Source organism: Nicotiana tabacum, chromosome 12 (genome assembly GCF_000715075.1).
Source record: "Nicotiana tabacum cultivar K326 chromosome 12, ASM71507v2, whole genome shotgun sequence".
Lineage (NCBI taxonomy): Eukaryota > Viridiplantae > Streptophyta > Magnoliopsida > Solanales > Solanaceae > Nicotiana > Nicotiana tabacum.
In genome coordinates, this window is record NC_134091.1 from 9,784,940 (window position 1) to 9,799,868 (window position 14,929).

At 37.9% G+C, this 14,929-nt stretch overlaps 1 protein-coding gene and 1 non-coding gene across 6 annotated transcripts; one reads left to right on the top strand and one right to left on the bottom strand.

The window, feature by feature from the left end:
* The first annotated feature begins 723 nt into the window (after positions 1 to 723).
* On the top strand, positions 724 to 11,917 carry LOC107787420 (uncharacterized). 5 transcript variants are annotated; one of them, XM_075226120.1, is made up of 4 exons: positions 724 to 861; positions 2,065 to 3,854; positions 4,579 to 4,688; positions 11,576 to 11,917. In XM_075226120.1, the coding sequence occupies exon 2, from the start codon at positions 2,233 to 2,235 to the stop codon at positions 2,959 to 2,961; it is 729 nt and encodes a 242-aa protein (XP_075082221.1). In that variant the 5' UTR covers positions 724 to 861; positions 2,065 to 2,232; the 3' UTR covers positions 2,962 to 3,854; positions 4,579 to 4,688; positions 11,576 to 11,917. The 5 variants fall into 5 exon arrangements, with proteins under 5 accessions (XP_075082221.1, XP_075082224.1, XP_075082220.1 ...); XM_075226123.1 differs by having other exon boundaries at positions 2,065 to 3,080; XM_075226119.1 differs by lacking the exon at positions 11,576 to 11,917 and having other exon boundaries at positions 4,579 to 4,889.
* Positions 9,717 to 9,835, bottom strand: LOC142167619 (U5 spliceosomal RNA). The gene has a single exon (XR_012697712.1). It is a non-coding gene; the product is annotated as a U5 spliceosomal RNA (small nuclear RNA).
* Positions 11,918 to 14,929: the final 3,012 nt, after the last annotated feature.

A 14,929-nucleotide genomic window follows, 5' to 3' on the forward strand; every position in this document is an offset into this window, starting at 1 on the left:
CTCTTTTTTGGACCAACTTTTTCACAAAAAAATTATATATGAAGCTAATATTTAAAACTCATTTTAGATTATGTATTAGACTGGAGAGCATTTCTTTTGAATATTGGTATATTACAAAATATATATACAAAATAGACTATCACTATACAAAAATTATACAAAATACACTGTCACTATACAATTTATATACAATAGACTGTCATTATACAAAATATATACAAAATAGACTGTCACTACACAAAATATATACAAAATAGACTGTCCCTATACAAAAATATACTAAATAGACTGTCACTATACAATTTATATACAATAGGCTGTCACTATACAAAATATATACAAAATAGACTGTCGCTATATAAAATATATACTAAATAGACTGTCACTATAGAAAAAACTATACAAAATAGATTGTAAAAATACAACAAATATACAAAATAGACTGTCACTGTACAAAAAATATACAAAATAGATATTTCGGGCTATTAGATATAATATGTTTGGGCCGGAGGGTTATTTTGTGTAAATGAGAAAAAATATGGGCAATTAAAATTTTAATAGGCTATAGAGGATAGTTTTCTCTTTTTTGGAGCCTGGCCCGATTCTGGTTCAAGCCTGTGGGCCAATCCTGGTCTTGGTCCGGAACCGCGGCCGGCCCATTTGAGAACACAAAAACAACTTAAAGATAGTTTGGGGACTACATCATAAAATTAACGCCACGTCAGCTGATGCTCAACTCGCACGTGGGCTCTACAGTCTCAAATTGGACCCGGATCCGACTCCATATAGGTCCTGTTTCAGTTTCAACACATTTTGGAGCTGCACTTGAAGAGCAGAGGAGGAAGCGATAACTGTCTTCGAGTAATTACCTTTGGTCTTTCCTCTCAGTATTTTCTTGAGTATTTTGCTGCTGTGTACGTTAGAACATACCCTAAACATATTATCTGAAAATGTGAAAATCATATTTTTTTTTCTTTCTTTGAAGGATTTATGTATATGTATGCATTGATTTGAAATTTGAGTTTTTTCTGGTTCTCTTTTGAATGATTTTCGTTTATGAATTAGGTTGATCCTATCACTAGCAAGCAGTTCCAGCAAAATTTCTATTTTTGTATATGTGTATCACAGTATCAGAATTTTCAAAAGGCGATTTTGTTTGAAGTGCATTCTGCTGGGACTTTAAGGGAAAAGCATGATTAAAGAGTAGGTTTTAGCTAAAAATGCTTTTATGAATAAAAAAATGTAAAATTTGTGTTTAGTGTAAAAAAAGAAGAACTATAAACACAAGCATATAATACAAAGGAATTGAAATTACTGAGTGTGTATTATTGTAACTCTAAAGAAGCATAACCAACGGTATGTTATGTTGCTGATTTCTTATGGAACATGATCCTACGTTTCTGATTGTTCTTATCTTGCTCAGTTCAGTTAAGACGGAAGAGATTTTGGACAAGTTCTAGTTATTCCTTTTCAAGTTTTGATAAGTTTATGTACGCGAAACAATGAACAGAATGAATAATCTGTGTTTATTTGGTTCAAAATGGTATCTTTCTGCTTGTAATTACACTATTCGTCAATTCTGGACTATTATATGCCTCTGGAATTTCTGTTATCAATTTGCTCGCAGCTGGTTTTGGTATTGATATTGGTATAGGTTTGAGTATTGAATTCTATGATGTAGCATCCTTGAAAGAAGTCAAGAGGGATAAGTTGCCCAATGATTAGTCACAGTTAAGCGGTTTCTTCATAGTTGGGTCATTTGCATAGCAAATGCTCAAATTGTAGAATTTTTCCCAACACTTTTACTAGTTTAGTTTGTTGTTGGTCATTGAACTAGCATATCATTTCTAAGAGTAAATTCTTTCCACCCTGTAAGAAGTGTTCAAATTTGTCTTAAGTAATTGATTTGGGACCAAACTTAGTTATGCTTGTTGTTTGTGTTCCTACACTTTAGTCATTGTAATGATCCATTTGTTCGTTGTTTGTTTTGCTTCTTGATAAGTACTGCATTTTGTTTGCTTTGTGTGTAACCTTCCCCGTCATAACTAGGTAGGAATTTTACAGAGAATGATGGCAGAAGAGACAACAGCATGTGTCTGGCATGGCTAACGATCCACCAGCGAGACTCAGACGACTTCTCCGAGCAAATTTTCCAATAAGGGTCCTTGATAACAATCTCCTTTTGCGTGGTCTTCAAACATACGGGAGAAACAAAGTGAAAGAAAAAAAGCGATGCTTGGATTTTCATATGGAGAGATATTTCTCTTGCTTGGCGCTACTGCTGCTCTTATTGGACCTAAAGATCTGCCAATCATAGCAAGAACAGCTGGCAGATTTGCTGGGCGTGCCATTGGTTATGTTCAATTGGCCCGTGGTCAGTTTGAAAGTGTCATGCAGCAGTCTCAAGCTCGCCAGGTGCATAAGGAACTGCAAGATACCATTGCTCAACTAGAAGCCATACGTCATGAAATTCGAGCAGTCTCGTTTATGAATCCTGGTCCATTGACATCGAGGCTAGTAGACAACATCAGCGCTACAGCTGGGGCTGGCACGATAGCAAATGGACCTCAGAAATCTGATGAAGAGAGCACAATAGTTGAAAATGGACCTAAAAAATCTGATAAAGAGAGCAAAACAGTAACTGTCACACCTAAGGATCATAATTCAGGGAGTTCAGCTTTGACTGATATGCACAGCCAAGCAGCTGCTTATGCGAGATTGGCAGAAATGACTCCTTTGAAATCTCTGTCCGTAGATAGGGAAGGTCTGAGTGAACTGACTGATGAATCTGGCAGTATTATTGTACTCCCTGTCTCTGCTGAGAGTGCCGGGTTGTTGCCAAAACGTAAAGATGAAGCAAAGGGGTCTGACATTGTCTTAGAAGCAATACTAGAGGCAGAAGTGGCAAATAATGCCAAAGAATTTTTCTCACAGCCACAAAACCAATTAAAAAGTGAATAAAGAGGTATATTGGAAGAACTTTTACACCATTAGAAGGAGGCCAAGTGAGCATGCTAACATTGGACGAAAGATCACCATGGAAAGAGAAACGATTTAGGCCCAGTTGGGGTCTAGTTACGGTTGAGTCTTTTTACCTCGTCTCTGCAGATATCATTCCCTTTCCCTCTCCCCTCTCAATCAGCTTGGGCATATAAAGAAGAGACTACAGCATTAAACCTTTCATTGGGGTTTCCTCCTTTTCTTTTTGCATTGGTTTTTCAATTTTTCTTCTGTGAAAATTCTTTTCTTCTGCCTCTGTAGTTTTCTTTCCTTCAATCAATCTGAAGAGACGACAGTTTTGATATGTTTCAGTCATTATGGTTTAATTGATAAATGCATTTCTTTCTGCAATCTAACCCAAATGTAGCATTTTCTCTTTTCGAACTAGTTAGCATGTACAGTAAGACTATTAATCATGTTTTACACGAGGATCTTATATTCGCCTGAGGTTTTTCTTTTTCTTTCCTTGCATTATCGTTTTCATGGTAATTGGACTTGGAAGGTTTATCTTTGTGTTTTTTCCCACTGAAAAAGCAAACCCGGAGACTTGTGTTTCCTTTTCTTTCTCTTGTTCTCATTCCCTCCTACCTCCTTCTCTCCTCTCCAAGTTTTTTGCTTGATGACGGGAGAGTTTTCATGGACGTGAAAGTCAAACATAAGTTTGATATGAAGCCTCACACTCAGAACGTGGAGGAGTATAGGAAAATGAAAGGACAAATAAGTCAATGATCTACAACAGACAAATACATGTAAGATCCAATTCGTGTTTGCTATTACCTTGATTAGCTTGCTGGAAAAAGAGGCCACACTAATGATCTCGGAGTGCATATGAGACCCATGCCTGGCATGATCAGGTATTGCATCCGGACTTGATAGCATCTTCTGGATGCTTGATTAGTGTAAGCTATTTCAACTGACCAAACAAAAATAATCGGGTATTGCATCCAGTACTAAGTTATTTGCTATGTCGTTGTTTCTCGAAGTAGAAATCTATGCCGCTGTTTTTTTTTTCTATTTTTTCATAAACCATTTTGTCCGAGTGGGATATTCTTTCTAATGTGTAAGAGATAGGCATCAGGTGAAGAACTTGGAAGGATCTGGAATATCCCTAACTTTACTGTATTTTTACTTTCTAACTTTAAGACCAATTTTGTAGTCTTTATTTATTTTAAGACATAACAAATTAGAGCTTTACTTAGATTATGGTTCTTCTGAAGCCTATATGTTAGGCTTCCTAGTATTGTTCAGGAAACATGAATCAAATTGCAATCTGAAAATTGCATAGAATAGCTTAGTTTTGTAGTTTTGTACTAAAACAGAGTTAGTGCGATTTACTAGTACTGAATTCCTCCTAAAATCGTCGAGTGGTTATGTGGAACACTAGATTTAGCGGTGTTATGTTTTACAATCTATTAGCAGTATTAGTCTAGAGTCCAGGTTTCAGCTGAATTGAATAAAGATACGGTTCCAATAATCTTTTCCTTTTAATAATATTGGAAGATGTTGCATGTCCTTCAGTTATGCAGTTGCATTTTTCAACTATCCCATGTATACCTGATTATTTTGCTTGTTTTGCAGCAATCTTTGAAAGATATACTGAAAGAGCTCTGCATGTACAACAAAAGAGGAATAAACCAAGAGAACATATTAGCTGAAGCCAGAGTATAAGAAATCTGTGGAGGATACAGGTGCCAAATGAATTGTGTCTCTGTTTTAACGTATATTAGATGTGCAACGTGAAGTAATAGGATTTTTCAGAATTCTCTTTCATGAATGTTTATATCCCAGGCCTTCACTAGTCAATAGGTGTGTTGATATAATGTTCTTGTCAATCATGAAATTGCATAGAGTTATGTGAATGAGATAAATACTGGAAAGCATTAACTAAACCTACTTTCTTTATTTTACCTTTTTGCTTACTTTACGTCTATGTTTTAAAAAGCCGAGGGTCTACCGGAAACAACCTCTCTGCCTTCTTAAAAGTAGGGTTAAGGTCTGCGTACATACTACCCTCCCAGACCCCACTTGTGGGACTACACTGGGTATGTTGTTGTTGTTGTTGTACGTCTATTTTTAAAAGAAAGAACTGGGCTCAAGCGTTGTGTTTTTTCTGGTTGGTGTATTGTAGATTGATAGAATTTAGGTGGCTTACAGCAATAGTAACCACATTATGTTGATATCAATCTCGGGCAGTTCTGGAATATTTGTATAGGTTCAATTTCCCATGATGGTAGAGTAACAATATATTATTTTTGACACGCATGACCTATGTGCTTAAGGTGTAGCCATTTTCTTTGCTTCTTATAAATAGCTAATTGGTTGTATAATGGATAAGAATACAAAAATATCTTTCTGATATGTAGTGCGTGAACGGAGTACTCTTGTGCACTAGCTTTCTGGTCTTTTCAGGAGAAAAAAACATGGTAGGTCATAACTTGTTTTAAAGGTGGGGTATCTTTGGCACCAAGGACATCTGTATGTGCGTAAGTTGAATCGTGAAAATGCTGAGACGTATTCTAGTTGTCTGCGTTGGTGGTGTTTCTTTTATAATCCTTGAAATGGAGGCATCACTAGGTTCTTACCTGGGGTTTGCACATCTCTCTTGCCACTTTGTGATTCTAGGTTGGAGATGAGTAATTCTGTAATTGTGTTTGACTCTCCACTTGAGGACATCTTGAAAGCTCAAAGATATTTTCAAGCTTATATTTTGAGCTTGTTGATTCCTTTTTTACTTGTACTGATGATTGATGAGAGCATGGTCATATCTTCTGAGCTTCTCCCCCGCCCCCATTCTTACCCTCAGGAAAAAGAAAAGGAACGAAAAGAAACCAAAGATTGCATCAGTTGTTTTATCTTCCATTTTGACTGTATTTGAAGGGTTTTGAGTCCACAATTAGAAGTATGAAGATTTATTCATTTCCCACTAACTAAAATCTTCTTTTCCTTCCTAGGCTGTCTTAGACTTTTATTCACTTTTGAAAATTTTCATTTAAAATGATTATTTATTAATTCATGTAACTGGAACGGAGTGAAAAGCCCAAGATGTCATGTTGAGTCTAATCTTTTAGATCCAATGATTTCACTCATAATATAATTTGATTGTTTTCCTTTACCTGTGCTCATCTAAAATGGGACAATTTAAATGGGACGGAGGGTGTATTAACTATACCAAATGCAACGTTTAGGGGATGAGGCTTCGCGATTTTCCAAAGGGAGGATGATTTCTTTCCCCCTTCAATTTGTATGATTAGTTCAATGGTATCATTATGTCGGCCATTGGTTAGGTTTGGTTTGCAATGACATCTCTATGTGCTGCTACTTTACTTTTCTTCCAGCTCACTTTGTTTGACTCTTTTACTTTAAGGTCGAAATTCCCAGATAGCCCCTCAAACTTGGCACGATGTCAGTTGGACAATTCAGCTTAACTAATGACCAGATAAACACCTATGTTAGATAGAAGTGTGTTACATGAGCACCTCACACTTGCATGGAAAATTGTGTCTTACACTTAAATTTGAGCGCGTGAAAAGCTCAAAATATGCTTTTTCTTTTTTGAAAAATTTCACCTCTTCCTCAAAATTTCCAGTTGCCCTTTCCACCATTTTCACAAATTTTAAGCTTAATAATCACTTCTCTCCATAATCCAAAAAGAGAAAAAAGAAAAAGAGCTGCCAATTCGAGCAATCTCCATTACCATTGCCAAAATTTCTGATGACCCTTTCCACCAGTAGAGATGGTCCTTCTCATAGATTAAGTTAAATATGTCTTTCCTCGTCAGAGTCTGGAGCTCTATATTTGGTCTTGCATTAATGGGTTTGTTTCACACAGAGAGGATAAAACAAGAGAAGGTCGCTTGAGATGGTATAACTATGTTCTCGTGGACCTCTAAATGCACCATCCCTAGGTGCTGCACTATGATGATAGATTGCTAAAAAGGGGACGAGTTAAATCTGAAATTACATGGGAGTAAAGTTATCTCAAACGGCCCGCAATTTCTTGAAATTCTTACCACGTAGGAAGAACAAAACAAAATGAAAGCAAAAGATCCATATAGGCGATTCCAATAAATTGGAATTAACGTTTGTCATATAGGTGCACTTACACTAGGTTTGGTGTCTGCCAGAAATTTTTTTAGTTTGTTTAGAGAGAAAATGTTGGGGAGTTCTAGTGTTAAAAGATCCTAATTTGTCAAATGATTGAGTATTCGAATAAAACGAGTCCAAATAGGAGCTGCATGGATCACCCAAGGGTGTAGCTTAGTGGTTAATGAAGTGATCGAGAACCATGAGGTCTCAGGTTTAAATCCCATCGGAGGCAAAAAAAACTAGGTAATTTTTTTCAATCTGTCCAACCCTTGGTGGATAGAGTTACCCGATATCTGTGCTGGTGGGAGGTAGAAGATACCTCGCGGAATTAGTTGAAGTGCGCTCAAGCTGGTTCGGACACCACAATTATTAAGAAAAATGATGGATGTTAAAGATCAAGCCGACCCTAACTAGTTTAGAGTTGAAATGTAGTAGTTATTGCTGTAGTACAGAGGGCTTGAGTGTTGGGCTGGTGAAGATTGTTGAGTCTTCTTAAGTGCAGTAATCTCTGATTTAGTTCGTTTATTTGGTAAATAAGGAGTGATCATTTCCCAGTAATATGACATTGGTGATAATGAATGATTTTCATGAGATTTCCACTCTGGGGAATCATATAAACAGTTCATTGCATGGATGTGCCATTCATCCTCCTTGGAAAGGTCAGATGGATAGAGAGGTTATGTTTCCGTTGGAGATTGGAGAGACGAAAATGACACAATTTTGGAGGAGCTTATGATGGCTTGGGATTCCATTCATAAATGATCCATTTTCCTTAATCAAGGAAGGGCAGGGATGCTATTTCCTAGGATAAGAATGTTGTACTTCCAACATTTATGGGAGAGGTTTGGAGTAGTTTGGGGGTGGGAGACTCTTCCTCTGGAGCCCTTGCTTAGGGTAGTGCAGTTTTTGTGGTTGCAAATAAAAATGTTAGGCCTCATTGTTAAGGTGCCAAAAATTTAGAAATTTTTCCTGTGGAGCTCAATCAAGAGATTGATAAGAGTGCGAGATGTGGAGCAGAAGTTTATTGAATATCATGATCATTCATCTGAAACTACTGTTTCACTTAGTGATGTCCACATAATGGATGTACCTGCATATGTGCGACATGGTAAAGGAAATGCATTTTGGCACACTATCTAGTGTCTCCAGTCTCATTTGACTCTACAATGAGATTTATTCTATCCTTTCTGCTAAGATGCTAACATAACAGCTGTCCTATTGGTATGACGATCATGGCTTTCATTTGTCTAGCACTGTAACTGTATATTAGGTACTTGGAATAAATTGCTTTGTTAGTACTTTTTGTGTATAGGAAGACTGAGTAAGTTGCATTCAATCTCCTTTCAAATGTTAACTATTCTTTCATACTTTCTGCCCCCAGGGCTAAGTCAAGTGGCAAAGGTTGAGGGACTTGTGACTTAGGTCACAGGTCAAGCCCTGCACCATATGAACTAAGCGTGGTATTTAAATGGAGAAGGGTAAAGGGGCCTGCCTGCTATCCCCAGGTTTTGAAAGCTGCCAGTGGTCCTAAGGTTTGGCCCCAGACGGATTTCTCAGTCATAAAATAAAAATCATACTTTCATCCTGCATTTAGTTTATTAGTTCTATTACAATGACAGACTGGTTAAAAACTAATCTAGAAAAGCTGGATCTAGTGTTTGGACTCAAGTTCGATATTGATTCATGTGCATTTTGCTGGAAAATAGTAGTTTTCCAGTATCTATCACTTTCTGGCTCAAGAGATCTCGAAGACCTGTGAGCTCTACCATGTAACATCAGCATTTGTCCTGAGAAACACATTAAAAAAAAAATGGCTCCCCAAATTATGATCTACCCTCCTTAGGTTGTTTTGTTTTTGAGTGATTACTTTTTGTGGTACTTGTTACAAAAGAAAAAATGGCATTTGTATACTATATGAATTCGATCTCATTTGCATGACTTTCATGTAGCAAATTGAATTTTATGCTACTGAGATTTTGATGTTGTATAATTAAGTATGACAGACATCCGTGGGAAGCCTGCACCTTTCTATCAATCTACGGATAGATTAATTCATGATTTGGTGCTGTTACTATGCCTTTTCTTTTCTGTTTCCTCTCTTTTGTTGTGTGGTGGTGGCAGGGAGGGACAGTAAATGGAAGGAGTGTTTTTGCGCGTTAAGCTAGGTGATTGTGGTTAATCTTGGTAATGTTGTGAGTGAGTTTATTAAGCTGAGGGAGTTTTGGAAAGTTTTGGGAATATCTTGGGGACAGGATCAAGGAAACGTTGCCGTATTATTAATATTTTTATGATTATAATTGAGAAAAGCGGGAAGTGGGTAAGCAACGGAGGGAACGCGTTGGACTCGGGAAAACCAAACATAAAATAACGGAGTTGAATTGAGTGAAATGTGGGATAAAACTGCGATAAGAGAACTGTTAGCTATAGAAAATTGAGACTTAAGGTCTAGATTTTATTGTGTGCCAAGGGAGTGATGTTACTGCTAAGGGAGACAAGTTTTTGTGTAAGTTAGGTAACCTCCTTCCGTTTTTTATGCATTCAGCTGTTCGATATAGGTTTCAACCACCAACTGCTGCCCTTCTATATATAACACTTCTTATATTAAAAAATGTTGTGAGTGCTTTTTATCTTCTTCCTTATTTAGAAGAGAGCCCCTTCAATAATAGGCATATGCCACTGAATGAAACGAGCGCACGATATTCTTTAGTAAAAGGCGAAACACTAGTTAGCTCTGCGCTCACTGCATGGCTGCCTAATGTTTTTTTTTTGATAAGTTCCCTTATTGTCCCATAAAGGTGCGTGCTGGGGTATTCATTTTTCTACAACGTCTATTTATAGCTCATACATGAGTTTTAAATTATTTGATCAGCATTCCAGTGAAAAGTTAAAATGGAGCCTAGTGCTCTAAAAAGTAATTATGTAGTGGTAGTCCTTTTCTTGAATATGTTCAACATGCAGATTCCCAAGATAGTGCGGCTTTCATGTCAGTTCCTAAGCTTGAGTCCATTTCGCCACAGAAAAAAGAAAATAAAAATAAAAAGAGTTTAAGCATTCTTGTTAGGTTTATATGTTAATATGTCCAACTAGTTCTGTATGAATTATGATGCTTGTAGGAAATGGATATTCTGAAAGCTTGGTCAGACAAGTTTGTGAGGCTGTTGTTTCTTTAAAATTGGACTAGTAATAACGAACTCAATGTGGCCCCAGGGCTTTGGTCTAGTGGTAAGAGTGCAATGTATGATGTGTGCAGTAGGCGCATGCCATAGGTTTGAACCCTACCGCAAGACAAAAGCCTAGTATTTAAGTGGAGAAGGGTAGAGGGGCGGACTCATTATCCACCGAGTTTCGAACCTTGTGCCATTAGCCCTTGTGGATTTCTCGGTTATTAAAAAAAAAAAAGGTAACGAACTCAATGTGATTTTGGATATTTTAAAGTTCAGTAGCTCTCCATTGAGTAGCAATAGAGAAACTTTCCGGACAACTGACCTTTCTGGTATCTTTAAAGCTGCCTGCTTGTTTTTTATGGTTGATACAGGATGTCAAGATTTGAAAGTTAATGAGTTTGTCCTTCATATTTTTGCTGTCTACCACATGGTCTTCCATATGCAGATAAATTTATCAGGATGTTCACCTAAGTTAGCTTTATCTTATATGTGTGACCATATTTGTGACTGCTTAGTGCTTAGTTATAAACTGCATGTATTTGATGAAAGAATAATATCTGTATCCCTGCAGTCTGAGATGCCTATGAGAATGTCAAAGTCACAGCCAAATTGACTGTAATGCGCTCTTTCTGATAGCGAATAGCCAACCAATTTGTCCCACTGATTTAACTTCTCAGATACATGTGAGTCAGAGTAGGTATCATGAAAATGGCCAACGAGGAATCTTCTTTGTCACCTTTGGAAGATTTTTAGCATCTTTTAACGAGAGATATTTGGTCCAGCTTCTCATTTTTCACGATTGGACTACAGATAAACTTTATTAAGACTTTTGCATGTAATGGTGGCCTATGGTGCCTAATATTGGGACCCTTTACCTATATATATCATGCAGCTTGTGACTGTTAATGGAGACCTCCCATGAACGTGGATGGTCAAAAGTGGCTAACCACAAGAGAATTTGATGAACATAGTAATGGTCCTACTCTTGAATGGAATCTGTACTATTTCCATTTCTACTCCACTTTGAAGACTAATGATTTTGGAGTCCCATCTATTCATCTCTGCCACCATGGCTTTTGGTATTGCATTTTTACTTTATGTGCACCTGACTGACAATAACAATTATCCCTTGCTTGGATTTGCTTTTTTTCCATATAAGGTGCAATTTGATTGATTATTGAAGTTTTTAGAACTAGAACATGGTGCTCAAAAATGCTTTTGGCATATTCATGTACATGGAATTACATGCATTTGATTAGCGCGTAGAAACTCGATAAAGCTTATTTTAACCTAGATTTTTTTTGTTTTGTTTTTTGTTGGCTGAAGACCAGGATGCCTATGTTTTAGAAGAATGGTAAGAAAAATCATGTTGCTTTACTACAAGAAAAGCAATTTCTTGTTTGTTTACAGCGAGAGATTGTTTCCATTTCTTGCCCTTGTAAGTTGTAATTTGACTCTGTTGTCAAATTGTCTGTACAATAGTGTGTCGTTTTTTGATAATATTAGATTTGCAGTCTTAAGCATCAGCAGGAAGACGCGACGAGAAAGACAATTTTATTTTGTGTGTTGGTCAAATTTGGTGGCTGGTTAGGCCATGATTAAACTAGGAATGTTTATCTTGTGAAAACGATGGACTGGTTCAGCAATTGATGATAGTAGTTATCTGTATACTTCCATCGCTTTACTTTTGAATCGCATGAACTTATCAAGTTTGTATATATACACACACACATACACTACTTTTTACATATGCAAAAGATAGGCTGCCTTTCTTAGATATTCAGTAGACGTTGCTGCTAGTGGGTGGGTCTATTTTCTACCCAAAAGAAGCTAAAGAAAGCAGTAGTGTGAGAGCAAATAAATGTAGAAATGACACCAGATAGCCACTCTAAAGGGATGCTATTTAGGAATTAGTCAATGCGTTTTAAATCTTAATTTTCCTGTTCAATTTTTCAGGACAAAAATAACCTGAGTTATTCAGAAGTTTAGATTTTTAATTTAAAATTTCAGGACAAAATAAGTATTGGCTAACCTCTAAATAGCATCCCTGGGAATGGCCATCTGCCCACTTGCCCTAGCATCTACTAGTAGATAGATATCATAAAAGGGCCAAACGGCTTTAAGTTAGGAAGACTTGAAACACTTTCCCAAAGCAGTAAATCATATGTATGTTTTGAAATCTCCATTTATCATTGATTCATTGGATTCGTGAAAGTAGCCAATTGTAGGTGAGGAGATAAAATCAAAAGGAATAAAGGTAACATTAAACCTAGCAAGGATGATGCGATTGCTATGCTTTTGGAATATTGGCAAAGGAACTAATCAAAGTTGCGTAACGAGTCTGGATTTGATCCAACTTTCTGAATCTAGTTACTTTTCTATTTAGTTTTAGTTAGTTTTTGTTACTAATATTAACTTTAAGGCAAGGGGAGGTTATGGTGATTTTATGATATACTCTAGAACCTGTATAACATCTGATCGATCTTAATATATTAAAGGGCAAAGTACAAAATTGTCTGGTTGGTCAAGATTAATTGTATTCGCTGGCCAAAAAGAGTATAAATATGTATATAGTATATACATAATACACATACATATAATAATTATATATTTTATTGACTGTTATTTTTTGGAGTGGCTAAAAATGTACATTTCTTTATATTGGGATTAAAGAGGGTTTCTACAACCGATGAAAAGTAATGAATATCCAGTCACGGCCATTTCAAGCTCAGCTCGAATAGTCGCCCTTCAAAAGAACGAGCGTAGTGAACTACAAAAGGTTCAAAGATCTCGCTAAAGAAGGTGATAATTTATTATACTTGTGTACATGTTTTATGTCATGGGCTGGCTTTTCAGCCATACCCATGACTCCTTGGAAGGAGATATGGTGCTGTTGTGCTGTATGGTTCTAAATGACTATGCCTAATGAGGTTTCTTTGAAAGAGACTAATAGGTCTAATGTTTACTATTTGATGTACACTACATGTGAGCATGTGGTGAGGTTTAGGGATATAGACCAACCACAGGCAGATGCCAACAGCGCCGCGCGCGTAGATCCTGATGCTAAAGACAAGGTTGCTGCCAACGGACCGGCTTCTACTTTGTAGGAATCTAAGTCCTTTTCATTGTAAATATAGAGTAGTTTTATTTCATGTATTTCCATCATGCCTCTCTAGCTTAGTTAGGTCAAGTCCTATAACTTTGGTTTATTTTTCTTAAGCATTATTAGGGGGGATCAAGCAATCATACTTTCAAGCAAACAAGCAATTCTCTATACTGGTGTCTCTCCCCCTCGACACCGTGTTGCTTTTCTGTAATAGCTTTCGTTAATGCAATTAAGCTTCTTTCATTCTTAATTCTCTTTTTTATTCTCTCAATTGCTCTTGACATTGGTTTTCCCGTACGGCACTGACAATCTCGTCTAGTGTACGGAGGAGACCTCAGTTAGTGGATAGTAACTATACTGACATCGGTTGCTTAGCCGTACGTCTCCCTTCCAAAGAATCTCAGGAAGGAGCCGCGTAACAGTTGGTATCAGAGCCTAGGCTCGACATCGGACAAGGGAACCCATTGCCATTACCATAATTTCTGACCATGGTGAATCATGGGGATCGCATTGCGGCCCTTGAAGAGATGGTTGACGTATTACGACCCACCGTGGATGCGATGCCTGGTCTAAGAACTAACCTAATGCAAAGGTTGGACGACCTGGACCGCAAGATGTGGCAGGCCGAAGGTGACATTGCGAACATCAGTCGCGACTCTGAGGGAGACTGGCAAACGACAACCGAAATGTTTGGTAAATTTGAGGGCCTCCAACAGTAGCGTACCGAAGATTTAGCCTACAAGGCACAAGAGGAAGACAAGGTGATTGCCATGTAGCAAACTATAGACAACTTGACAGGCCAGCTCAATGTTGTCAATGCTGCACTACAAGGCCTACTTCGAAGAGGCAGAAACCAGATCGGAGGTGCTGTGAACCTCAACCCTGTGCCATAAAAGCTGAAGATTCCTGAGCCAAAACCATACAATGGAGCTAGTAATGCCAAAGAAGTGGAGAACTTCATCTTCGACATCGAACAATACTTCGATGCCGTGGGGGAGTTAGAAGAAGCAAAAAAGGTAGCAACTGCTACCATGTATCTTCAGGGTGATGCTAAACTCTGGTGGCGGGTGAAATACGAAGCCATCAGGGCCGGTGAACATACTCTCGAGACATGGGCAGAAATAAAGGCAGCCATACCCCTATAGTTCTTCCCCGAAAATGTTGAGTACGATGCGCGGAGAAAGCTATGGGAGCTCCGCTAGACCAAGTCAGTGCGGGATTACGTGCGGGAATTCTGCGCACTCATACTGAACATACGAGATATGGGGGACAAAGAAAAACTCTTCACATTCCTTAAAGCTTTGAAACCTTATGCCCATATGGAGCTGCAAAGACAAGGGGTAGACACCTTACCCAAGGCGATCCAAGCAGCGGAATGCCTTGGGGACTATCAAGTGGAATCTAGGAAGGATAGGCCTCAATCGCCTGTCCGAGCGGGATACAAAGGGGCCAACCTAGCAATGGTGGCCCTAGCAGAAGTGGAGGAGATCGGAGTGCAACAAAATCTAAGGCTCCTTCCTCAGGCAGCAATAGTGCTGTATCAAATAACAAAGATCGGGGGAGAAAGCCCCCTT